Here is a 27,768-nt window from a genome sequence, read left to right on the forward strand (position 1 = left end):
AGTTTATCAATTTAAATAATGAGTGCCTTTTTTGCCATTGTTTCACGTGATACATTATTCATATAATTTTTATACGTTTAAAACATAGTAAATAAACAAAACAAAGCGTTGTACGTGAATGTTATATATGTGTGTTAATTTGATTAATATTCTCATACCAGTCATACATATGCGACGCGTGTTCGCAAAAGTGAGTGTTTTAAGAAAACAGTTGCTGTTACTGTACGCGTGTTCGAATTGCTTAGACAGTTTCTTGTTGAAATTTTCCACATCGAAGTATAGTCTATCACTTCAAAATTAAAAATTCTAAATAATTTTATAAAATACATATGCAACAGAAATAAAGTAACAATGATCCTAATACTTTGTTCTATTAACAATTACGGCAATGAAAAAATGCATGTGGTAAAGTGTTAAGGTTAACAACTGTGTTACAAATTACTAAAATATATGATGTAATCGGAATTCTTTCAACCTTGTGAAGCAACCTTAAAGCGTAACGAGGATTCAGTCGTGCTCGGAAGCCTCACACGGAGGACCGGTAGTAGCAGCGGTGCGCCTCAATGGCTTTGTCGTTATTGTATTATCGGCAATGTCTACACTTCTGCGAGCCAGGAACGAATGGGACGGTAGAGAAAAGTCGACAGATCCATTTATCCAATTATTCCCGTTCAGATTCGACCGCCTTCACACTCGAGACTCTGTGTCCAGGAAATTCTCGGGCATGCTAGCTCGACGCGACGGGACGATAATAAAATTGAAATTGCGTCCCGGCAATCGATACCGACTATTCTATCGGCGTTCGAAAACATTTTCAGCCTGATATATTCGATAGTTTTACGGCGGTATCATAACGCCGGTCGTTTACACGACCGGCAAACCGTTCGGATAAAAGCTACGGACACAGAAGCGCTGAGACAACGGACAACTTGCTGACCAGTATTTTTGTTCAAAAACTTTTCTGTGCGGCTATTTTTTGGCAAATCAATATGAAATGAAAAACATCTTTAAGGTGAGACACACGGATAGATAAAAAAAAATCCAATTTTTTCTTTCTCAATTTTCTTCAAGCATCAAGTATATGGAATATATTAGCGAAAGGATTTTTCAAAATTCAAACATTCGACTAAATTAAAACAATGTATACGGGCCAGCGACGTCTAAGAAACGATTCAGCAAAGTCAGATGAAAATTCAAGGAACATTGATAACAACATTCGAAACTATTTTTTTGGAGTAAAAACAGGTTTCTGCAGCTCAAATGCTTGCGATTTCCATAATAATAAAAATTTCGAAAAATCCCTAGACTATATTTTAGATAATATATTTATATTTATAAATCTGCAACAACTTTTGTCGTCGGATGTTTCAGTTGTTTCCAATCGGATCCACCAAAAATGGATATTTTATAAAAAGAGGTCCTGAAGCTAGCAAATAATTGCGCCATTTTGTAATATTTTTGTTTAAAGAAATACAAATTTAAAGCAGAAGCACACTTATACACCTAGAGAAAATCGAAAGTTTTCACTTAATAGTTATTAATAAAAAAATTTCTAAAATTCACCTATGTTTAGGACGTTTCTAGGTGATTTAAGACTTTGTACTTCCTTTCGCCCATTTAACTTTGCATCAATTCTTATATTGTCCAATTAATTGGGTTTTTAAATTTAAGACAATTTAGTCTTAAGTCCATTAAGACAAATTTATCGTCTAACTTGTTATTAAACTTCAACATACTTAATTCGTTTACATATGATATCCTACAATAACTTAAACGTTTCAGACTAATGATTACAATTTAGAACAATTTTTTGAAGATGTGTATGAGCGGCTTAGAATTATAGTGGCGTAACTCTTACTTCTCAGTTCTTGAGAGAAAAAAGCTTGTATGAAATGTTATTGAATTTCAATTACTAATATTGGTAATTAATAATAATTATTATTGTTAATAACATTGCATTTCTGTGACATAGTAGTACTTAATTAATCTAAGGACATTTCACAAAAGCTTTTTATCTTGAAAACACGGACATAGGAGTTAGACCACTATTATTCTAGGCCACTTAGCTACTATTACCTTCAGATAGAAATGAATGTAAGCATAAATGCTATTTAACTCGTGATAGGTCTACACGATGTCAACTATAGTAATATAATTGACGGATCTTCTATAACTATAATAATACATCACTTGTTCTTTTTTAATAAAGATATTGGCTGTCATTGATCACTATGGCAATTAACGTGTTAAGTATGCATACAAATTAAATGTCAATACAAACAAGTAAAAGTAGATTTGAGAAGGGTAATTCGCCTTGATGGGAAAGTCATTATGGGGCTCGCGAGCTTCCAGTTAGACAGCCCTGATTTAATGTGTATTAGGTATAGTGATATTAATAGTACGCGTCCGCATTTCTTTAATGGAGTTACCTGGGCACTGCATTTATTAATTCAATTATATTCAAGTTACTGTCAGACTCACCGAGACTAACAGAGCCGCAGCACGTCGGGAAAAATGTCTGGAGTCGTCGTTCCATCTGGCCTCGAAAATAGATCTGAAATATGAAGAAGTGATGCTTTAGATGGCTTCTGTAATTGTCGCTGTCGGAGAATGAAAATGTTAAGCTAGATAGGTCTTCAGGGAATGAAACATAGATGAGTGTCGTAGGGGTTTGAAAACATTTACATGACGCAATGTTGGAAGCTCCCTGTGTTTTACTTCTACAACTTTTTTATTTTTATTTAAACAACAAGAATTTGGGCTTTATTTGATGGGGAAATTAATTTTCACTATACTAATATAATAAATAAATACTTCAGTAGATTGAATAAAATAGGAACATTTAATGAATCGAATTTATGCAATATTTCACTTAAATTTTTATGTATACAGCGTCTCGTATCATTACATCAGAACCTGGCGTTATATTTGTACAATTTAATTGATACAAACAAATATTGCCTCGGCACGCAATATTTGTACACATCACACTTTCAATATTTTTGTACAGATACGTTACACCTAATAAAATTTTGAAACACTCGTACCGTATGAATGAAAAGAATTCTAAGAAATAAAAGTCACTCAATTCTTAAGGGCCACGAATTATAATTCCCAATCAAAGTTTTCAGAATAAATTTGTCTTTGGCTCAGAATATTCGAAATCGTGTAACAAATACGCGACACACAAATACATGTTAAAAAATCATAATATAATCTATTCGTTGCATAGATTTTTCAAACGTTTATCAAACAAAAGACACCTGCAGATTAGAAGCAGAATGACAACTTGTCTCGGCGTCAAATTCACACCCGCGAGGTTTATAAAGGGAAGAACTACGGCGAGAATGACGGCGCGTATATTTCCGCGAGGTACGACTCAAGGCGGAGGACTGTTACTTCTTATTTCGGAATTTATCACCGAAAGGTACGTGTCGCGTTTCCAAACTGCTCTACGACCGCGCGCTTAAACGCTTACCTCTTGATTGAATGCCAGGAGCGACAGAGGTCGTAAAGAAGGTTTAGAGGCAAAACAGTAATGCCGGTTTCCTTGGCTAACATCGACAGCGCCCCGAGGCACACGCTGCTCCACACGTAAGTCGTCTGTTGCCTGGAACCAAAGCAAATCCGAAAGATTTAATTTAATGCACGCTCCCGGGCTTGGTTATTGTCGCCGGAATCTCGAGTTTACACTGTTTTCTAGCCGCTGTTAAATCCTTCTAATCGGAGGAAAAGGGCGGGGTTCGTCTAAAAGCATGCATAAACGCGCAGCTACCAGCAAAGGTTGGATCATGGTTGCGTTCAGGTAAACGTTATTAACACTCGCACAACCGCCGGTGAAGAAGTTACACGGATTGACATCGGTGGGACTTGTTAGACCCAGGTCTTATGCTAATTCTTATTTAACATTAAAACTGAGAGATGGGTCAAAATAATCCATTGCTGATTTCTTTTTTTTACAACTATTAAAAAGATAATAGATGTTTCTCTGAGGAATTATTGAAGAAACTGATTTAACAATACAAAAACTATATTATAAATCAATTAAACTCTCAATAAATGCACTTTTGAAATTTCTATAAAGGAATTTCAAAAAATCAAATCAATTGCTCAGTAGTTTTAGTGTTAAAACTATTTATATATGTAATATCTAGGATTTTATCATAGCTCAGGACATTTTTAGGAAGTGTGAGTGCGAGAATGAGCATGAGCGAAGAGCAATAACAGAGGAAAGCCTAACGGCCCAGGAAAAGTGGCCAGTACAACGTCGCAAGCCCAAGGTTTCCAATTCGGTTTTGAATAGGTGTGCCTGATAGTTTGTTGAGAGCGCGAATGAGAAGAATAATTGCGCGGCAGAGAATGATTTTTGAGTATAAATGTCTGAAAGAGAGTGTGTCCAGTGAAAATCGCACGTTGGCATTCGTAGTAGTAAAGTGTGTGTTGTTTTAGTCGTATGTAGCTATTATCTAGTTGCTTATATTTATACAGTACTTGTTTTATTATTAATAAACGTAGTTATTTAATGGAGTTTTCTATATTCCCATATATTATTTTCGATCCATACATATTTACACTGTATATATTTCCAATTAATCTGAAAATAATTAACTGGAGTATACAATTCGGAGATTATTGAGTGGCTAGACTGAGGAATGCGAAATGATGATTGATCGGTTTTCATCTGTTTTGTATATCCGGTTTGTATCTTAGTCACGGTTTATGCAGAAAATTAAATTTTTAATACTTTGAAGTCGTTTAAATGTCAGCTTCAAGAATATGGAATAGAATACAATTATCCACGGATAATAAATATCCTTGCTATAATTAGTAAATAATTAAAGTCAAGCAAGTGTATTACAAAAATAAGGGAGCAAATCTGTAATAATTTAGATTTTTTATTACAGGCAAACACGGAAACCTTCGAAAGATTAAAAATGTGTCACTGTTATTATAAAATATATAAAATATACTTATCACATTAATATTTTGTATATATTGCTATTAATAAACATAAAAAATTATTTACTCGCAATGTGTGGTTATTGGTACAGTTATGCTCATCACTTTATATGTACAGGTATATGAATGCAGCACAAGCGTCAAGTATATTTATTAATTATTATCATTACTAGCCTATGCAATATATTATTCAAGATTGTAGATAAATGTATATAAATTTCTAATAAAACAGGAACTTCCATCTTTTATTCCAAAGGGGTTACAGTCCCGCAACCCGCATGCACGAGCCGTCTATGGTTAAAATCCACATCGATAGCATCCAGGAATGATTATGACAGAAAAAGAAGGATAAAAAGGGAGAGCGTGCGTTTGAAATCCCACGGAACGGCTCTCCGAGGGGCGAGAAAAGTCAATTACCAGCTCGCATATTGAGCAAGTGTCGGTCAAAGGAACGGCAGAGATTTGCTATCGGCGGGCACGCGAGCGGCACGCGACCGTCACGCAATTGTCCCGATTACGATGCCTCGTAATTTTATTTTATCGTCGGCTGGAAAAAGGAATGCATGATAAAGCGACCGATCGATCGGAACAGAGCACCCGGGCCGTGGGCAGCGGCGAACGATTAAATCGTCCAACGACGTATTTGATCTCGCGCGCGTTTCAGCTTCGAGCCGGAGCGGCCTCAACCCAGGATCGCGTCGATCACGAACGGAATCGTAACACGCTCAGCGGCGTGCACGCGCGCGCGAATAAACATTTCGTCGGCTGAAGCACGAGCTTTATTAAATTATGCATGCGATGCAGGCTGCGCAGTGCGTGCCGCAGTTTTATTTGCGCAGGCTAGACCACCTTCTGCGGAACACCATCATGGAAGAATCGAATTCACCTGGATCTATAATCAGTTTCACGGAAATTGATTTTTACGGTATGACGATGGAATTATATACGCAATGTTCAAAGAAAAGTGATTCCATCGAGTCGAGCTCGTATTTCAACGAGCATTGTGTCGTGGTATGAATGATAAAACAGGTGAATATTGTGTTGATGGAACTTAATCAACCACAAAGAAATTGTACAGGATGTTTCTACATTATATATCATGACTATCGCAATATGATTCTACACATGAAATTGTTATTGTTGTGTGGCAGCAGCTTCCCGCACTCCATCAATAGAGGGTTACACACACTCTAGGCATTCTGTATAATGATTTTATAGATTGAACGAAACTTGTTACTGGCAGTTTGCACAATGTCTTTTCGAACGGGCACTCTACACAATGCCCGGTCATTTTACAAAATGCCCACGTTAAACACATTGCCCGTAACATATACGGCTATATATATATATATATATATATATATATATACACACACAGTCCGTAAACCTCCAATACTTGTCCCAACGTCTAAAACACTGGTCTGCCAAGATGTGTTATTGACGAGTTCACTAGGTTCCGGATGAAACGCCGCTCACTCCTTCTCTCCTAATTCCTTTTCCAACTTCTTCCTCCGTTCATAACATTATAGGCCGCTTCAGTTGCATCATGTTCTATTACTGTGAAGGTAAATATAAGGCTGAAGGAACTATTGGGTTTGGAAATGACTAGTTTGACTGCAAATTGCTGTTCAAGTTCCCATGGGAGAGTAAACGACTGCGATATCTAGTGTGTTCGTTCTTGTGTATTACAAGAATATCGATTAGTTGGGGTAGCAACTGCAATGCCTGTGTTCTGTTATGCTGCAAATTGACGAAATGTTACGCAATTTGACACGAGATGAAGTCCTATTTTGTCGAGTTCAGTGACCCACCGTGTACCAGAAAAGAACACTAGAGGTTTCTTTGAGATTAATTTATCTCTGCAATTTACAACACGATGCAACAATAATAGATTGTTACTCTTATTTCCTAAGTTAAAATGAATTTTGTGATCACTTTCTTACATGTTGTCCTTTGGTGGTTGTGATACATAATTTAGAAACATCGTGTATACCCTTTACAAAGGAAATGAAATATAATTAATGATCTGGGCACACACGTCCTTATGCTGTATACAGTGAAACCACCGTCGTGGACACACACAAGAATAAAAAGCAAAAGACAGCAGAAACTTTGATACTATGATCTTCCTTCCACTTTGACACATTCGTGACCATATGTGTGCAATCTAGAAGTTAGAAGAAAAATATGTGAAATGTAGATAATTATTCTGTAAATAAATATTTTAACTTTCAACAAGATTCGTATTGTAGTATAGCCGACTAAAAATCGTCATTTTTGAAATCTCACGAATGAACAATATTTTTCAATTGTAAAATAAGAGTTCAGACATCGTATAAGTAGTAGTAGTTAGATACAATAATATTTGAAGTAAAGAATGAAATGTTGTTAAGTTTTCTTACTTTTAACCGTACAACATGATGATACCTTTTCGCAGAGACAATTTTTAATAACCTGCTAGTAAATAGTAGTATTATACTGTTTTATTTTAATTACTATTTAGCTTTTTTGAACAAGCTATTGACGTCAATGTATCATTAAAATGGTTGGAAATCGCTGGTACATGAAAAGTATAATATATTCGTAGTACCTAGACTTATGACAAAACTTTCCTTGAAAATATAATATCTATTCAAGTTTATATCATTCCATGCTCAAATAGTTAAACAATAGATCACATTGTCTTGAATGATAAAATAACTAAATGAACAAACAATAGTTTTGGCTTCCATTAGCATTAGATCGATGTTACGAAATTTCATCTCATATCATTTTAATACGACAAATTTCGAAGAATGTGCTTTGAAGAAGAGTTAGTGGAACACCACCGATAACAATGACGAATGTAGACCTCAGTTTTTATCACGTTGGAAGCTAGAGTTCCCTGAAAACCATTCGAACTTCTCGAAATTAAATTAGAATATCTTTGAAGCACGGTGCTGACGTAAAAAGTTCAAGAAGGTCCAACGGCGAGTCGAGGAGACGTCCCAAGGATACGCGCAAGATAATTCTGCCTTTTAACGAGCCGGGGAGAGATAAAGAGCGGAACGAGAGGTCAACGGGATGAGGGGAGAGGAGAATAATCGCGCCTGCGGAAACTTTGGAAATACACATTTTTTTCCTCGCGGAACGAAATGAAATTGCTGAGCTTCCGTCAGAAATTTCGTTCTCTTCTTAGATTCCGCGGGGCATTAAACAACTGTTTGAGTTCCCTTTCGTGTTTACACTTTTATGGTAATTACATCGTAATCTCGTCGTTTAACTCACTCAAACTCGCTAATTTCAGCTACCTCTGTGTTGCAGTAATTTATGGAGTCGCGTAGTTTGCTTTTCGAAACATGGGCGACGTCAAATGGTCAGTACATTAAATTTTTTCCCCATTTCTCGCTTGTATTATAATCCACGCCTGTTTTGAAAAGTAAGCGAATTAGTGGAGCAAATTATTGATCGTGCGTTATTATTACTTTCCATCTCATTTCTCAATTATAGCTCACGTTACATTATCGAAGTGAATTATGTTCTGACTGCGTACACTTATAGGAAACTCGATTCAGTTAAGTTTTGATTGAAATAACATGTATTGATTTTTTGAAGCAAGTAATTATATATAATTATGTGTAGTGAAAGAATTATATGGAAAGACGCATTGAAATAAAATATGTTAATAAAATATCAAGCTTTTCATTGAATTGATATTGAGTGGCATCTGACCACGCGTATTAAATTTTAAAATGCAATTATGTAATGGCCAACTACTAAGGAAATTCATTTCCACGTCTACCCAAGTAACATTGTACTCCATGACACTTTATTTATAATGCCTGATATGGCGCTGTTTCTTGTACTGGCTACACTGTGCGCAGTACAACTTACGCACACTGTGAGACTTAATTTCTATTTTAGCTTTAACACGTTCTCGACCTCAGTCAAATCTGATACAACCGTTACTGCGGACCGTACCTTTCTTGCAATTTTTTCACATAATAATTTAAAACACACCTCATAAACCAAATGAAGTACTTTACATAAATGTTATATATGTGTACTATTTTAATATAACTAACGCGAAAGTAGGATACAATTACCATATGCCAAAAACATGCTGATACCATACTAATGGTAATCAACAGCGTCACCCGTATACGAGGCTGGGCTCTGTAAACGAATTACTGTGTGACACATATATGAGGGAATAGGAGTACTGATAAACGAGTGTGCGTGAATAAATGAACGGCGCGACTGTGCGTGGTATTTTAAATAAATGTTCAAGGCATTGAAACGGACCTAGAGTAATTGATTTTCAGTATCCAATTTTCTTGATGTGACGAAAAATTCTTTTAGAAAAAATATTGTTTATGCGAATAAAATTGTCTTACTCCTATATATGAGGCGAACGTGTGGTCACGAACGTGTTAAGTAGATACTATACACCAATCGGATGTTGACTACCCTAAAAAGGCACAATGGCAAGGGGAACTGTCCTGTCACTACACCTCAGCCTTACGTGCATACTTGTCCACGGGATTGCGTAAACATAAAGACTCCTCTAAACGTTGAAACAAGCGATGAGTTTAAGTCTTCTGATCTTCCATGGCACATGTTGCACTCGATCAAAGTGTTATAATGACTTAAACCCATCGCTTGGAACGATATCTGCATTGCTGCATGTCTGAATGATCTAAAATGTTACACCAACGTTCTTCTTCTATCGTTACATTTCACTTTGTTTTATTTAATTTCATCTGTGTCCTTTGTTATATAACTCAACCAGTAACGACGAGCCAAACATCGTAAGTGGAAGATTCCTCTTGCCTCTGTGCCCTTTTGTATGCTCGCGTAAATTCTACAATTTCGGATCCCAGCAGTGGAATTTAGCCGAGCAGAAAAAAACAGGAAGAAGCTATTTCCTTCCAGGAACTGACTTGAGCACAGCTTGGCAAAGCCAGAGAATCGATAGTGAGCGGAAGCGAGATAGATACAGTCCGCCGAAAATCGAAGGTCAAGACGCGAGACTTCAAAGCAATGCCGCACACGTCGAATATAAACGTCCAATTACGAAAATTTTAATTACACAAATGTTAACCTTGCCTTCACAAATATCAGTGAATTTCTCAGATTCTTGTGATTAAAATGAGCCCAAACACGATGGAAATCGAACTGGTTCTACCCACTTAATGTAATTAACGAAATTGAAGGTTCATTTCACTCAAATCGATAAAACTAGACCGATTTAGACTCATTTTAACGAGAATAATCTCGACATTCCATCGGTACTACGATTGAGAAGATAAGGTTAAAATTATTGCAATTGAAATTTTCTTCGTTGTATGTTTAAATTTAATGCGTGCGGCGTCGTTTTGAAGCCCCGCGCCTCGATTCTCGATGCTCGACGGACTGCGTCTATCCCGTTTCTGCTTATTATATTCATTTTCTGTCTCTGTCTAATGGGATCACGTAACACTGAGTTCGAAACAGTGAGTAATGGGGGATCAGTAGGGATCGTGCAGTGGAATTTAGCCAAGCAAATTTTGTGGATATTAAACGAGTATCATTGTATTCTCGAGCCAGGGCTGTTCAGCAGGCCTTCTCACGGACCAAAATCAGTGCGGTGTGCCCGTGGTCAGAGGTGATAGGAAAGCCAAGGGCAGCTGTCCGCGGAGTGGGAGAACTGGACATATAGTCAAGTCAACTATCATCTTAACCATCACATATGGTCAAGTATTCACTACTGTTAGGAAATTACTTGATAGCTAGATTGTGGAATTCGGCTGAGTGAATAATTTTCATTTTTTCTCACCCAATTTTCTATTGGTTCTGTATCCTAATTAGTATCGTATCTTGGATTTTAGCATAGCTCAGGGTATTTTCAAGAAGCGTGAATACGAAAATGAGTGAGCGAAGGGCAATAAAAGAGAAAAGTGTAACGGTCGAGGCAAAATGGCTTACGCAACGTCGCAACCCCAAGGTTTCCAGTTTGGCTTTGATGGAGTGTGTTTGAGAGTTTATTGAGAGTGCGAGTAAGAAGAATGATTGTGGGAGAGAGAATGATTTTTTAGTACAACTGTCCGAAAGAGAGTGTGCCCAGTGAGAGTCGCACGTTGGCTTTCGTAGCAGTAAGCTGTGTGTTGTTTTAGTTGTGTGTTGCTATTATATACTTCCTTATATTTATACACTACTTGTTATATTATTAATAAATCTAGTTATTTATCAGTGCTCTATATTCCCGTATATTATTCCCGATTCGTATATACTATATACATTATATTAGTAATATCGTCCATCAGTAATTTACTAATCGTCAATACAATTGTACGTGACCAATTTTAACTATGAAATTCTAAAATAGAAACCTCTCTTGCTACTGTACCGTTTTGCTAGACATCAAGTCATCCCCCAATTGCACACAGTTGGTAGTCACACGCACAAGCCGGACGCTCACGAACATGATATTGCCCACGGAAACACGCGTGGTTTGCGAGGGTTACTTGCTGAACAGCCTTGGTTCAGAGGTAGGCAGTTAATATCTCATTGATGCATGATACTTTAGGTATTTTCGCTTCCCTTGCTAGTTTTTAAGCAATACTTGTGAACTCAATAAAAACTCTTTAATAAATTCATAAATAATATATATATATACAATAATGTATAATATTTTGTAAATTCTAAGAAACTGAAGATTAGATCTTGTCGTCTACTACGGTTCTTTTTTGTATCCTAACCTTTTAGCTACTATAAGCCACTGTAGTGGCTTTCGTGTATATCATCTTTTTAAACGGTACACAATTATAGCGGTACAATCCTTTCTCTGTCATTGGTAGCTATGCACGTTATAGTCTAATCTATAAATGACAGTGCTACCTTTATGATGTACAGATCGCATCAAACCTTGTCGTACAGAGGTATATCTTCGCGGCTAGTCCCGCCGTAGCTAAAAGGTTAATTTTCACATTATCATTATATGTAAAAAGTCAATGACCTGGCCGACTGATCGACTGACAACGTCAAAACGAATCAAAGAAGTCCAAAGGCCGCAAATGCGAAACTAAAAACAGAGGCAGACACGTCTCCATGAATATTACAAAATATCGTGAATATGGCAAAAGAACAGTAGAAAAAGAGACGCCGTAGAGTAGAGCAGTTATAAATAGTAGATACTACTTCAAATCTGTCACTCACTTGAAATCCTAACATTATTATGGATAAAAGACCTCTGATATAATAAATATATAAATCTCCAGTTCATTTTCTCTAAAATTCATCGCTATCGAGTTTCTTCTTTTTCACCGCAATTTCTGCATGCTTATTTGAAATTCAGTCAACTATTAAATCAGAAATACATCGTTTAACAGCTATCGATATTAATTGTTACAAAATCTACTTTTAGGAATATAATACGCTTCATCGAACGCGCTTTAAGCGAGCGATGGATCAAGTAATCATTACTTCTCAACTGATGAAGGATGAGAAGCTGTCGATAAGCAGTTCTCATCCGGTAGGAAGACACTGACAAGGTGACGGGCCGATCTGCGTGATACGTATGTCAGTCCGAAATGGATTTCAGATCCGCCAATACACGTCGTTTCCGATTCAGAAGTCGATGAATCGGTTTTCGTCGAGAGGATTCGGCAAGAAGTGAAAGCGCGAAACGCGCGCGGCCTCGTAAAAACCCGGTGGATGTCCACACCAGTGCACCGCGGCGTTTCCTGCAATTTACATCGATACTACGTAACTAAGATTAATGGATGGCTAAAGGAACAGTTCGAGGCGGCGAGTTCCGAGAGTCCCTGCAAAAACGAGCGACAGTATGCTAGCGCCGGAAGACAGAGGATTAACGCGCTGGAATTATCACTGATTGGATATTCAACGTTAATTGCCTCGGAGACGGAGCTGTGCAACGCCGGCGCTGTTGCTCGGATTGGAAATTAATATTAAAACGACGAATGGACGAAATTATTATTTCGAAGCTGCAAAGAAATCGATGAAGGTGTTACGTCGTGCTATATTTATGACAATACTTAGAGTTGAAAATATTTTTATATTTTACTCGCAAATTTTCATCCTTGTCGCATGATATTCTGTTTTTTGAACTTATTTGTAATTTCAGCTTGTCATACTTCGATACCAGTGTCGCACGTAGTTGATTTCGTTAAGTAGTTGTTACTGGCTGGCATCGTGTAAATGTGATTTTGTTATGTGAGTGACTGGCTAAGAGCTATTATATATACAGTTGCGTGTAAAAGTTTCCAGACAGTTAAATTTTTCACTATATTTTCCATAAGTGATATTTAAAAGAATTATTATCAATATTAGTTAAAAAGATATCGCAAATATAGAAAAATAATGCAACAGTATAATACTGTGTGTTATTTTAAACCTACTTGTTTACAAAAGTATTAAAATAGCGTGTTCAAATGTATCCGGACAGTACAACGTTTTAATTCGTTAGAGATTTCGGAATGTTTACAATTGAATATTCGTGGAAAATGTCTTTACGATCAGTTAGAACTTCATTACTAGTACAGTAACATGCGTCAAAACAGGTCTGTCGAATTGTAGAGAAAAGTCATTGCATTATTGCAATCTCGAAAATCTGATCGTGAAATTGCTGCATCAATATTAATTGGAAAATCAACTGTTAGTCATATTATAAAGAAGTATCATGCAGGATATTGTTTAAAAGAGAAACTACGAAGTGGAAGACCAAGGAAAACAACAGTGCGGATAGATCGTATTATTAACCGAAAATCTGTAGGAGACGTAAGAAAGACAGCTTCTTAAATTATGCATGAATTACGCGAAGAAGGAGTCGCTAATATTAGTCATTTTACCATAAAAAGACGACTACATAACATTGGTCTCTTCGGCCGAACAGGTTCAAAACCCTTGATTAGTTAAAAAAACGAAAGCCTCGTTTAACATTCGCAAAGAAATATTTGCATTGGACAACTGAGGAGTGGAAGAACGTCGCATTCTCAGACGAATCGAAATTTAATTTATTTGGAAATGATGGAAAGCAATATTTACCACTTTCAATTGGTAGAAGGTATGACGCAAGATACCAAATACCATCCGTAAAACATGGCGGAGGAAATATAAAGATCTGAGGCCGTAAAATTTTAGATAATAATTTGCTTTAGTACGCAGAAAGTAACGTGTCTGAAAATTGGGCTTTTCCAACATGATAATGACCCAAAACACACTTAGAAAGTTGTTAAACAGTGGTTATCATCCAAAAAATATAAACGTTTCGACCTAACCTGCTCAATCCTCGGATCTTAATCTGATAGAGCATTTATGGGGAAAGCTGAAACAACGCGTTAGCAAATTTAAACATCAAAACAAAACGGAATTATTTGATGTTTTAAAGGAAGAAAGGCATAAAATCCCTTCAGCTGTTATTTTGAAATTAATAGATTCAATGCCACGCTTGATTCAATTAATAGATTCAATGACGCTGTGCTGCTGTGATTAGTGCAAACCGAATGGCAACGAGATATTAACCCTTACCCTCGGAAATCCCCTCAGAGGGGACATATTGAATGCAATGTTAAATGCTCGAGTGCAAAGAGTTAAGAATAATTTATGGTAACTGACAGGTTAACTTCTTTATATTATGAAATATCTTTGATAAAGTGACGTGTCCGGAAATTTTAGAATAAATTCATTTAACGATTTTGTAAATATGTACATATGAAACAATAAATATCCTTTATTTTCTAAACGATTGTTTTTTATTTGGAACACCCTTTTAACTAAAATTAATGACAACTCATTTTCATATCACTTTCGAAAAATACAATGAAAAATATAACTGTCCGGAAACTTTTGCACGCAACTGTATATATTTTTTTCTAAATACATCAGTTCTGATCGATGTTCAAGCTTTTTCATATAGTTTAAGTGGCAAAATTAACGTTGCCTCCGTTAAATACGTTATAATCATTTTATTGATAAGTGGCCGAAAAACGGCAACAGTAGACTAAAATTTATGGGAAACTCCTTATTCGTCTGAGATTTCTTAATATGATAAAACGCCTTTGTTTTGTGTTTGTTTGAAGTTGCTTTCGTTTTAAATAGATATGCGTGAAAATGTATATATTACGGTAAATGTGATTAATTCGGTGATTATGTATAATTGCCGGTTATTATATATAATCACCACTAACTTTTGTAAATGTGATGAATTCTTGAATATTTAATCAAATTAACCGGCGAGTTTATATAATTCCCAATTCGTCATGGTGAATGTGATAAATATCTTGACCGATTGAGCCAGTCGAATACAGCGCAGTTTTTTGAGTAGTTACTAGTCAGAAGGATATTTTTTCGTTGTACACTATAACATAAGAAGCTGCGAATAACAATATTTTATAATTTACAATTAAAAATTCAATAAATGGCTATTTTAAGTCACATTGATGTAGCCTGAATGAAATTTGAATAAGGGACTGACATGTCGTGTCAAATGAAGGACCTAAGTAGAGAAAATAATTTTATTCAATATCAAAAACAAACTAAACCCGTAGTCTAGAGAAAAAAGGCATTTTTACAAATAACGTTTATTGCTACTACTACAAATTATTAAATATTTTAAGTTCACTTATTTAAACATATTAGACTGTTATGACATTTTGAATTAGAAAGTTTGCCAGACTTTTTGACAAAGTCTGATCGCGACATATGTGCGTTCGGTGCTCGCCAAAGGGACCGCGTAAGAAAAAAAGAGAGTGCATCCGACATCGACAAAGACCGTCAATAACGAATAGTAACGGACTTTTATCACATTCGCCATTACGAGTTGGGAATTATATAAACTCGCCGGTTAATTTGATAAATATTTCAGAATTCATCACGTTTACCAAACTTAGTGGTGATTATATATAATAACCGGCAATTATACATAATCACCGGATTAATCACATTTACCGTAACATATAAAAAGTATAAAAGTAACGTATAAAAAGTCAAGCAAACTGAATGTTAGAAACTGATGTTACGATAGCTTCAGTTACGCTAAAATAAGAAAAAAGTTCATATAAAATATGCCCGATATAACTTTGCTTCCGAATTATAGCCGATTTTATGTGAAACCTGTTATTTAACAACTTTCATAAAAACTGTTCGAAATGGCCACTCCCAGTTTGAATAGAGACTTCCAACCGTCGCATCACAAATCTTCTCACCCGTTCAAAAATACCAAGTGTTGTTTGAATGCATCGGCAACTGTTTTGAATACGATATCGCAGTTCTTCAACATCGTTTACTGGTGTGTTGTAAATCAAAGAGCTTGGGCGTTGCCACAAATAAAAGTTCAATAGATTTACATCAGGTGATCATGCTGGCCAATTAATTGACCCTCCGCGATCAATCCATTTATTAAAAAATCTCTTATTTAAAAACTGTCTCGTTAGTTGATTAAAATGTGGTGGTGCACCATCATGTATAAACCACACACCGTTGATAACATCAAGCGATACGTCTTCCAATAGTTTATGTAAAATTTCTCTTAAAAATGAATCTATCATCTCACGATCTTTCGAGGGAGAGAATGCCGTTGTTAGAAAATAGCAAATAGAAGTATATTATATTATAGATCACAAAAATTGGAGCAATTGTTAAAGAAATTATCTAGATAAGTTATTGTTATAGAAATATTACAATTGAAGTGAATAGAATAAGTAAGAAGACAACTTCGATCCGTAAACATTTAGATCTTATATAATCGAAAATTCAAAGTCATTAGGAGAACAATTGATTCAATTTGACGAATGTAAAGGAGAACAATTACATGAAGGAAGAGGAGCACCTACACTTAGTATAAACGGAGCTCAAGTAAAAGAGAAAAGAACGAGTTCCTGCAATTCTGAGGTAACCGCTTTATCTTGCATCTAACTGTCAATCGAACGGGGTTGGAGCCGATGCTGCATCCTTTACTTTCTATTCTGAACTTTTCTGAAACGTTTTTTCTCAGTTTCAAGGGTCTACGCCTGGAAACTTTCTACCTCAGTGGAATGAATGGTAATTCACAACGTTTCTGAAATAGTTTCAGCGCTTCTGTTGCCTCGAATTTACGAGTATTTTCCGACTTCTCCAAAATTTAAAGAAAAATATTTCAAATACTATTTGAAGCATTAAATATTATAAAGACCACATGAAACATTATTCCCTATTGAAAGCATAATTTTTTAATTCAATTTTTTGTTTGAAATATATAATTGAAATATTTCTTTATTATGTAGTGTCAGAAAACATGTGTTGCAAAGCAACTTTATTTTTAATTTACCTTTACGTACTATTTTCAGGTAATAAAATAAACAATTGAACATTTTCGACGTTTTTAAAATAAAGTAAAAAATATCTTCAGTATCCCTCAACTAAAATACTGTATTTAAATGCTTTTAAATTTGTTTTGAAGGTTGCATTTTCTGATGCTGATGCTTCAACAGTTACTTAAGTACCTAATTGTGCAGATTGTGATTACAATAATATTTACCGCATTGAATGGTACTTATTATGTATATGGCTATATTTAATTATTATACCAAAATTACTGTATTATATCTCAATAAAAAATAAAGGTAAACAAATTAGATGATACACTTTTTTTCGTGGAAACAGAAACAAAAGGAAAGAAAAACAATGAAAAACTGATTAATCAAACAATATAGGAATTGAAATACAGTTAAATGAACAAAAGAAAACAGAATTTTAAATTCGATCATATGACCAATCCGGTACGGTTAGTGTTAATCAATTTATGAATCCACTAGCTTAAAAAAAGTTCATTTATTAGATTACTAAGCACTTTAGCACTTTACCTAGTGTGAAGATTCAGTTGGATCAATCACGACAATTGAATACAAAATGTCATCGTTTTAATCTTCCATCAGATCCTTTATGAATCATTAAGGGAAGCAGATGAGCGGATAAGTTTCACTGATTCGATTAGTAAATGGTGTCACTGGCTTCGCACAATGAACATTTGTCCCCGAACCTTTCGCTACAGCTCCCTTCACTTTTTCCCTTTTTTTAAATATGAATATTCATTCGAGGTTCATTACTTAAAAGCCCGTGGTTGACACACTGACCCGGTTCGACGCCCATTTACCTGGAGCGCCTGGTTTCCTCGTCGTTTACGAGCTATGCGCCTTCGTTTCTCTCAATATACCGCGTATTTTACACCGGCTCGCGCCGCTTTCGATATTTGTTTCTGTTTCCGTTCGCAACGGGCCGAGGAATGTGAGCATGCGAGTAAATACGCATTCACTCGAACCGTTACATACTAAAAAAGGACACGCCTCTATCGATTCTGGTGTTCGGAATAATGTTCTGTCTCGATTTCAAGCGGAACAGCTACCGTCCATGATTCAATTTTAAACATTAATACGATCGTTAGGTATTTTTCGTACTTAGTTCAAATTGTTTGAAAAATTATTTTATAACGTTGTGGAAAATAGTGGCACATAATAATCAACGTTCTTCCACATTATAATTTCGACTCTACTTATAATAGTTTCGTAGACTTTGAAACTGAAAATATCGATCATATTATTTCCACCTCCTGTTGCACAAAAGAAGGCGAGAAGAAGAAATGCAGGTCTGCGTGGTCAGATTCGAAAGAGTAGCATGCGATTAGTAAATATGTTAAGAACATACCTAAGAAAGATCTCTTTTGCCCCTGTGCCGACCTGCTTCCCTCAAGGGCTGAATGGCGATTGCAGTACGGGAATTGGCGATCAAAAAGTATAGTGCATCTCTGACGAGATGGTATGCTACCCATGAGCGGAAAAGTCCGAGCGGCAAAACGGGTCTTCTACTCAGAATGTTCGGGCTGCCTCGGTCTTCGACGTATGGTTACTAGTGGCATGCAGCAGTGACAAAAGACGGAAATGGAATTGATTGTGACAGAATGAGATGTAACGATAGAAAACGAAGTTGGCGGCACTATAGGTTTTGATTTCTATCGTTACATCTCACTCCGTCGCATTTAGTCCCGCTTCCATCCTTTGTTACTGCGACGCGGCCAATACCAACCACGTGTCGAAGGCCGCGGTTGCCGGAACGTTGTGACTAGCAGAATCGTATTGCCGCTCAGACTTTTCCACTCATGGGTGCCTATCATCTCCTTACGCGTCCTATACTAACCAAGCCTTGGTAGGGACGAGCTACTCAAATATGGAAGATACAGTGTATAAAGCATACGCATCGAACAGGTCTCACCAATAGAGCTACTCTTTCAATAAACCGTACCACGGGGTTTTCCCTATATCGGTTACGCCGGCCTGAGGTTCTTCGGTCCTACTTTCTAACTCCACAACTGCAAGGGGAGGTATTCGGTGTAGATGTCATACCGGATTCAGCTTGGAAAGACTCTCCTTCCATTTCCCTTGCGGAAAAGTCATTAAACAAGTTGGATCTACCCTCATAGGGGGAAACGACTCGATTAGTCTGCCCTGGACGCTGCTTGCAACGTCCAACGCTGTCCAGCAAGGACCACGAGGAGGTAGAGCTGCTAGCGATTGTTCGACCCGAAGCGGGTTGGCTCCAGCAAGTGTTTTCGCCGTCGAACCCTACAGTCACGGTGCCAAGGCACCGTCCACATAGACTGTCAAGGCTTTGTGCTTCCGCAACATCGCTGTGCATGGTCAAGGTTACGCGAAGGGAGGGTCGCGGACTCTCGCGATCACTGGCAGCAATCGGCCGTGATGGGGCGGGGCGTGTATGGCAGCTGTTTCCAGTAAGCGGTACCAACTGTCTACTTCCACGGGATTCGTCATCCCCCGGAAGCTACGTTGGTAAGGCTTCGGATGATTGGGCCTGACCCCAATCCCGCAGTCCATGGGGGCCTTCTCAGGTAAGCCTTAATGGAAGATACTCGGAAGGAAAACTAGATAGATTTCCTCTGTGTCGGACCATTATGGGTTCCACCAAGCTCTGCCCGAGACAGGCAACCTAAACCTGGAAAACATGGCCGAAAGCACTATTGTCAGGTCCTACCAGTAGATTTTTATTAACTGATACTATGGAGACTAGTTCCCGGCAACAGTGGTCGCTCGGGTAATTGGGAAAGACTCGTAGTGACAGTGGTCGATGACCTTAATGTTAGGCAAGAGACACCTTTTTCCAGGGTCCTGGCAGGTAAGCTGCGTCCCAACAGCTTGCGTACTGACCTGCTAAGCCGATAGAGTTTTGGAAAGTTAATTTGTTGCCATCAACAGTCTAACTCCACAGGACTTTGTCACCCCTGGGAATACCATTGGTAAACCTTCGGGTCCAGCTAATTGGGCCTCATCCCAATTCCACGTTCATGGTAACCGTGTTTGTTGGCCCTTCGTGGTGGGTACAAGCATGTTCAATTATTTTCCCTCTGTGCTGTCCTGCTTGCCTTCTTTCGTGCAACGGGTGGTAATTATCTGTTCCCACTAGAGGAGTCAAAATAACTGTTTCAAAAAGGATAAGTTTGTTAAAAAATTGAAAGCCAATTAGTATATATTATTGTATACTATATGTACACATGCTTGTTTATTTTTCACTTTTTTGAACATCTGTCAATATTATTTACGATAGATTGTTCGCTCGGAAGTTCATTAACTTAATTAAAACAAAAAGTTATCTTTTATCACATGACAATTCTTTTTATTTGTCCAAATACACGAGGAAATTTTCAGGATTCAAATTCCTTAAATCACACAACAGAAGTAAGCGCAAAACACAAATACCATTTGTCGAAACCTCTGCATTTAAGTTCCTTTAACAATAATACAATACAATCCCTTAATTAATCACAATTTATCTAACCAATCATCTCCGAGTACAATAGATTCTATCCAAAAAATATACTTTCATCGTTAAACAACAAATTTTTTGTTAGTTAATAATTACCATAAATTATTGTGCAAGAAGGGAAGCAGGTTCTCTGCCACGAGCTCTTGTTAATGTCTGAGGCTGTGTCTCAGCGGGAAAGCGTCTTCACGATGGCCTTCAAGTGCGGAGTTACAACGCTTACCCATGCATAAGTCGTGAATCCTCTTAAAGGGAACGATAAAAAGATTTTCGTCGTAAGTTCACGGGATCGCTGGTAAGCACTTTACATTTTCACGGGTGAAGATCGATGTAAATGAGGCCGTGGAGCGTTTACAGCGTGGCGCGTCGGTATATTGGTGCGTGTGAGTCGACGCGCGCCGCTCCAGGGTCCCAAGTAAATTAGTTTAGTTTATAATTTCCACACACCCGCCCCGGCGCTCATGAGCATGAATGAACTGCTGTTTCGGCGTCAGACTGGCGTCGCTCCGACGCTAAACGATGCCCGACATCACTGACGTATGTATGTGCTGCCTGTAAGTTCACTCGAGTTATGAGTGCATTATGCCTCTGACACGCTACCTTATAAGGTTACTCGCGACTCAAACACGAGGACAACGAAAAAAATAACAGCGAACTCCTTACCGATCATATCTAAGGCACGTAAGGATTTGCGGCAAAATGCAGCAGAGGCGATCGTTTTAAAAGAATAGAGACGCAAAAACGTTTTTCGTTGTCTCGAAAAAAGGAAGCTAAAAGAAATTTGTGTTTGTATTCCTTCAAACCAATCTCTCCAGCGGTCAACAAAATCATTAAAATTTTTAAGTTACATTGAACTGCTTCTTCGCCAAATCGGTTAATTCTAGTTTTTGAATTTTTTACAATTTTATCGTCAAAAGGTTTGATTCGCTCTTAACTTTTTATATTTGAAATAAATTTCTCTAATATTGGGTCTAGGATCATGACATGACAAAAAGTTGTTCAACTATGCAAGAATTACAATAATAATGAAGATTGCTTCAAAGGTGTACCACCATTTTACATATTTGTTAGATTAAAATTATATCTGCGATAATAAAATAAAATAAATTTTATAATGTTTGTTTGATTTTCCATTTACAGGAAGATTTAAAAACTCATTTTATACTCTTGCGTCATTTTTCTCTGTTTTTTTTTATTTTATAAGATTAATCAATTCGCCCTGTGTATGGTTAATACGTAATACGAAAATATAGCTAGTTACAGATAAATATAGTTAAACATAATTAGGTATACATTAGATGATATTTTTCTTGTTTCAAGGAGGCTATTATAAAACTCAGTGTATTAACTGAAACTTCTATATTACAGATATTTGTGTAAATTAAAAACTTAGACGCTCTTAAAAGTAGAAAAACCTTCTAGTTAAACTGCAACATTTATTCTGCTTTATAAAGTTAAAGTTATGACAAACAGAAATGTTGTAAGTTAGTTGAATCCGAAGTTGAACTGTTCGATGAAGTTTTATTATATAAAAATCGCAATGTGCTTTCCTTGCTACATTTATTCCGCTTTATACTTATTCAAAGGATATTTTTTTAATCGAACATAACACAAAGAGTAAACTTAAACTCATATAAAGAAATAATTTAAAAGTTAAAAGATTGATAAGTAACTTTCATTAATAAAAGTTAATACTTTTATTGGACATTTGCTTTCCACGTACTTTGCCTAAACTCCTGACAATGCCGAGGTATTTTTTGAAACACGAACTACCCACCCGATTTCACTCTCAAGCGAAACATGTACTGGAAAGTGTCATACTACTACTAATTATAATAATGATAATAAATATTTTCAGAATTTAATATGTATTGTTTAGTCAGAAAATGCGGCTAATAATAAGGGTACAAAGGAGAATATAAACTGTTCCCCCTGGTAGTGCGAAGTTTAAGGTTTCTAATCGAAAGATATCTTCTTGCCAGGGAGCTTAATTGAAGTGAAATATTTGTGAATTCGAAAGTAAAGTAAGAAAAGATAGTAATAGAAAACAGAAAAGAATTTGTGTTTAATTATTTGAAGCAAGTACACTGTTTCAAAATGTATGTTGCTTTTAAGTAAGATTGAACTTTAAGGATGAGATATGGTAAAAACTACGATTCTTCATGGACTGGAAGTTTTAGTGAAAAAAGAAGAGTTATAGATATGTTCAACTTTATTCAACATGCTTTATTCTGTTTTCAGAGAAGTTGGACATAATACGTATACGTTAAACGAAAATGTTTTATTTAGATACGAATAAATAAAATTGAGGTAATTAAAATTATCGTGTTAATTTAATCCTTATAGTACTGAACACAATATATCATCATTAGCACTTTTTGCAAGTGTTGCTAACAACAATATTTCATTTTCCGACACTGTAGGGATCAATTTTTTGATAGCTGGCAAAATTTTTCTATACTGTATGTTTCTATATATTTTACAAACTAAACAGAGATGGATAAACATTTTATGTAATACAAATATTCTATATTATTTGTCTTGAATGTATGACATCGTAATATATCTGTAGAAAGTACAATAATGGTAGGAAAATGATAGTCTAGTCTTTACCATTCTGCCCTAACATGTTTCTATTTGATCAGAATATTATTAAGAAATTAAGTTTCCAATTTGCAAGTGAAAAATTAAGAATACTGGCAATTATCGAGGCTAAGCTTAACTTTTCATTGTTACTATATTTGACGATGTTAGTATGTAGTATACTATATATACTATCGAACTACAAAATGTGAAGAAAGGTTTGTAGCAATAAGCACTTCTGACACTGCGAATTGACAAATGAGCTAAGGTCGTAGTATTACGTCGTTTCTTACGCTCCGCGTACAGTGCAACTTATTCGTGTTCGTTGTAACAATATTAAAGGCGAAGTCGATTTCACTTCATCATAGTTTCAAACAACTTGAACATGCAACCGACGTCGCCACTCTCTATAACAATAGCACGGCGTACACAAGTCGCGATTATTAATTCTGTTGCCATCGTGATGGGCGTAACCGTTGTACACGATGAAATTGTTCCTCCCCCTCCCCCCAGCCCCTTACCTCGTGGAACGATGAAAATTACTCACTGTTGGGAATGATTGGAACAAGGAAGAAACGATTTGTCCCTAATGGACACGGGCAAATGAAGTAATACGAAATTCCAGTCATATTAACTGGAATGGTTACCTGCTGGAAAATGGCTCGTCTAAAAAGTTATTTCAGTAATAGAGTCACGTTTACCTGAACGAACCTCTGGTTGAAGGCATTTACTGGTAAATCAATCATGGAATACCACCGATGGAGGAAATTGCAAACAGTATATCATTATAATAGGGTGTATAGGATCCGCGAGAGGTTAGACTAGAACTATCTCACTTCATCGAGTGTAATATCATCCACAAATTTAATTCCACTTACCCATGATAAGCAAGAAAGGACAACAGGAAGAAAATACAGGCGAGCACGTCCGCGCGTCCTACGATGCCAGTCACCTGAAATGAGAATGGAACATAATAATAATTTTAAGAAGGCAGGTTCATTATTCGCAGAAAATATTAAACATTAATCCCTTCCACTCGAAAATTTCTTCGCTACATAAATTTATTCATAATTTTCTAATGGAGTATTGATTAAATATTTGACTGTATTAAATGGAAATAATACACGAATTAATGGATAGAACCACTTTATTACAATATATCATGTATAACTACATTACATCAAATTTAATATTGAATATCGAATTTTATAATCTTGCTTTGTGATATTAAGTGGCGACTGTGAGTTGCCTATCGAGTACAAATGGTTAAATTCCAATGTACGTATGTAACTATAATGTTATTAAGTATTCGTTTTTGCTTAGATGTATCTTTTCGAAGTAATCTTCAAAATTCGATTTTTAAAGAATTTAATCGACATGTACTTATACTTGAAGTTTTCATATGTATTTTCGCTCTTACAAAGAGATTTTTTTTGTTACATCACCTATATTCCATTAACAACTAACAGCTACGGAGTTTTTCATAATTGAAAGCATGAATATAAATATAATTGCTTTCCTCGACTTTAACTATCCAAAAAAATATGAATGTAAACCACACTTTAACCACAATCTTTCTCATATAAAATTGTCAAAAGCAAGTATAAATTTTCGAATATAGGAACTATTAAAGTAATAAATATCAAAAGATAATTAGATACAAAGAGATCCATTAATAACAATTATTGCACACGCATACTATCTATCCACATATCAATAACGTCAAGTCTATCGAATCTCTACAACTTCAACAATTACTTAAATCTCATAAAACGCCCCAGAAATGACTATAACTTTTACAGTGTCTACATACATACGTAAAACTGTCTAAAAAATCGAATTTGTCAAAGAAGATCCTCTTTATCCGAACGACCGGATGAAACTCATTCGTTTCAGAACACAAACTTGTCTAGTCTCATCAAGAGTGTCTGTCTCATCAAGAGTTAAATTACAAACGGTTTCCCATCCGAAATCGATTCGCCTGTTCGAAGATGATATCAACGAGTAGATACACATCCTGCCGGAAGTTCGGACCGATTAACGGTAGGAGATTATATCGCGGAAGGGAGATGGGAAGAGGATCAATCGGTCGTCCTCTGTGTCTAGCGAAGAAGGTCGAAATGGTACAATGGCAGAGGCGGGTTACAGCGAAGATCCTTTCGAGGGAAGTACGAAGCGGTAAACTGAAATTGGATTTAGCGGTGTAAAACGAGGAGGCGGCGGGGGATGGATGCGGAAAAGCGGCTGTGAAAGCCAATGGGGCTGGATCTCTTTCACGGGGCACGCGATGACGGACAAGGCGGTCCGGCACGTTAGCCAAAGGAACAAACGGATCGAAAGAGCCGGTGGAGAGACTAGACTGGCCAGCCGAGTTATTGACAGCCCGCCACGACTGAATAACCGAGATTCCCGGGGATCGTCTAGCCAGGGAGCCGTGTGTGCCAAGATTCCGGAGAATCGTCCCGAATCAGACATTCGCATGGGCCATTTTCCGCTTCCACTCAGTTCCACCGGTTCCTTGTTTCCGAGCATTCCTCTTTCCTTTCGTCTTGAAAGTATAGCAGCAGGTGTATCTAGAAAATTTACGGACAGCATCCATCATGATGGCTGCGACCCCCTAACGAGTTAACCAGCGTATCTCAGAATACGAACAGGCGGCTGTAATGAGAAATTGAAGGCCCCTTTTAATTCAGAAGTTTCCGGCACTGGTTCGTTAAATGGGATCAGTTGGAAGAAGTTTCAATTGGCCAGGCCGAAGAAAGGTCGCTCCGCTTTAAGTGGATCTGAAGATCTACGACCGAGTTGGCATGTGCTTATGCAGGCTCCCACGGAGCTACTGTTCCACGTTAAAGCGCGATAGCGTCTAGAGCTACTTGCATTTCTGTTGCCGTGCTCGGCAGTGGACATTACAGCTGGGGTGAATTTTGTCTGTGGTACTTTGTGTGATATACGGTTGACTTGGAAATGATCTAAGGTTAAAAATGAAAGAAACAGTATAATTAAAGTTGCTCATTCCATCTAATTTTTTAAATTATTTGTTTGACTTCCACGAGTAAAAATGTATTTTTCATTGTCATGAATTACATTTTTAAGATATTGTCACCAAATCTGCATTCATTAATGTAAAGAATTTGTTTGTACAAATTTTAGTAAACAATCGCTTATGTTGTCATTTTGGCTTAGAAAAACGTAGAGCTACTTTTTATACCAGAGTTTAAGCTAATTTAATTAAGTTCCCTTTAGAAGTACTAATAATAACAACAGTAATAATATTTAACAATATTTAACAGAGTTTGAAATTCGTTTTGTTCAAGCGACCAGTCTTGTTTTTTAATTTAGCAACATTAATTTCTCATTGACACGTAACACAGTGATTAACAATGCATGCAGCGCGTATAAATACGCATAATATTCTCTCTGCTCGAAAAATCACAAACGTTTATCAGGGAAATTTCGAAGTTTCCCGATGGCATTAAATGTCCATCATTATTAATTGCCCAGCACGGTAATAAATTACGTCGCTGTTAATGAAGGGACGGAGTATACACTGTCTGCTAATTTTATATATTCTGTTGTAGATAGTTCAAGGATGCTCGGCTGCTAACCTGATGGAGCTACCGATGATAATATCAAATTTGAACCGTAATAACGTCAATGACGGACATAGATGAATATAACTTCCATCACGCTCGCCATACCAAGTCGTAATACATCAATGCCTCCGATAATACATAGACGAAAATACATAACCCAATGAGTGTGAACCCAATCAGAAACGAATATTTTGAAAATGAAGATCTACAGTGTCAGCGGAGGGAACGTGGTACACAATTTTTGAGAACATTTTATTTTTGAAGTAAAAAATCAGATATCGAAGACATTAATGATGTGCGTATTGCCACAGTGGCTTCGTAATTATAAGAAAACAATGAAAAATAATACAAAATTCTGCGGAAAAAATAGGAAACATAAATTAATTTGAAACCAACAAATGAATTGGAGACTATATTTTTATAGTCATAAATTGATTGACTAATATACTACAATGCTGAATTGTGTCGTGAATATGGATAGTTTGTAAGTTTGCTGCCACATAGTTCAAGTATTACATAAGTTTACACGCTAGGGTTTTCGTTGGCACATTTATCGTAAATAGATAGGAGTAAGAAATGTCCGTTTAAGATAAATTGCAAGTTGACATTTTGGGGAATCCTTTCGGCCTCTTATCTACCCTATCCGCTTAGTAGAATAGGAGGCCAGGAAAAATTTCGGTTCAGGAACAATACTCTGTCAACGTCAAGGGGATGAGAAAGGAGTCGAAAGTGGTCTCTTCGAGGACCAAAGAGCCATAAACGAAGGGTCTACTTAAGATAACAGAGATTACCCTAGCCACTTCGCGATAGATTCTTTCACGCGCCTTCAATGTCCCTCAAATTTATAGGC

The 27,768-nt window shown here is 36.6% G+C and overlaps 1 protein-coding gene across 2 annotated transcripts in view; it reads right to left on the reverse strand.

Annotated features, from left to right (window-relative positions):
• Positions 1-27,768, reverse strand: part of LOC116428740 (protein O-mannosyl-transferase TMTC1) — a 467,272-nt gene that overhangs the window by 179,334 nt on the left and 260,170 nt on the right. For both annotated transcript variants that reach the window (XM_031980776.2, XM_031980774.2), the window contains exons 3-5: positions 24,204-24,277; positions 3,479-3,610; positions 2,482-2,554 (exon numbers count right to left, since the gene is read on the reverse strand). In XM_031980776.2, coding sequence (XP_031836636.1) covers positions 2,482-2,554; positions 3,479-3,610; positions 24,204-24,277 — 279 coding nt within the window. The remainder of the gene's footprint in view (positions 1-2,481; positions 2,555-3,478; positions 3,611-24,203; positions 24,278-27,768) is intronic.

The sequence above is a fragment of the Nomia melanderi genome, chromosome 10, assembly GCF_051020985.1.
Source record: "Nomia melanderi isolate GNS246 chromosome 10, iyNomMela1, whole genome shotgun sequence".
NCBI classification, from domain to species: domain Eukaryota; kingdom Metazoa; phylum Arthropoda; class Insecta; order Hymenoptera; family Halictidae; genus Nomia; species Nomia melanderi.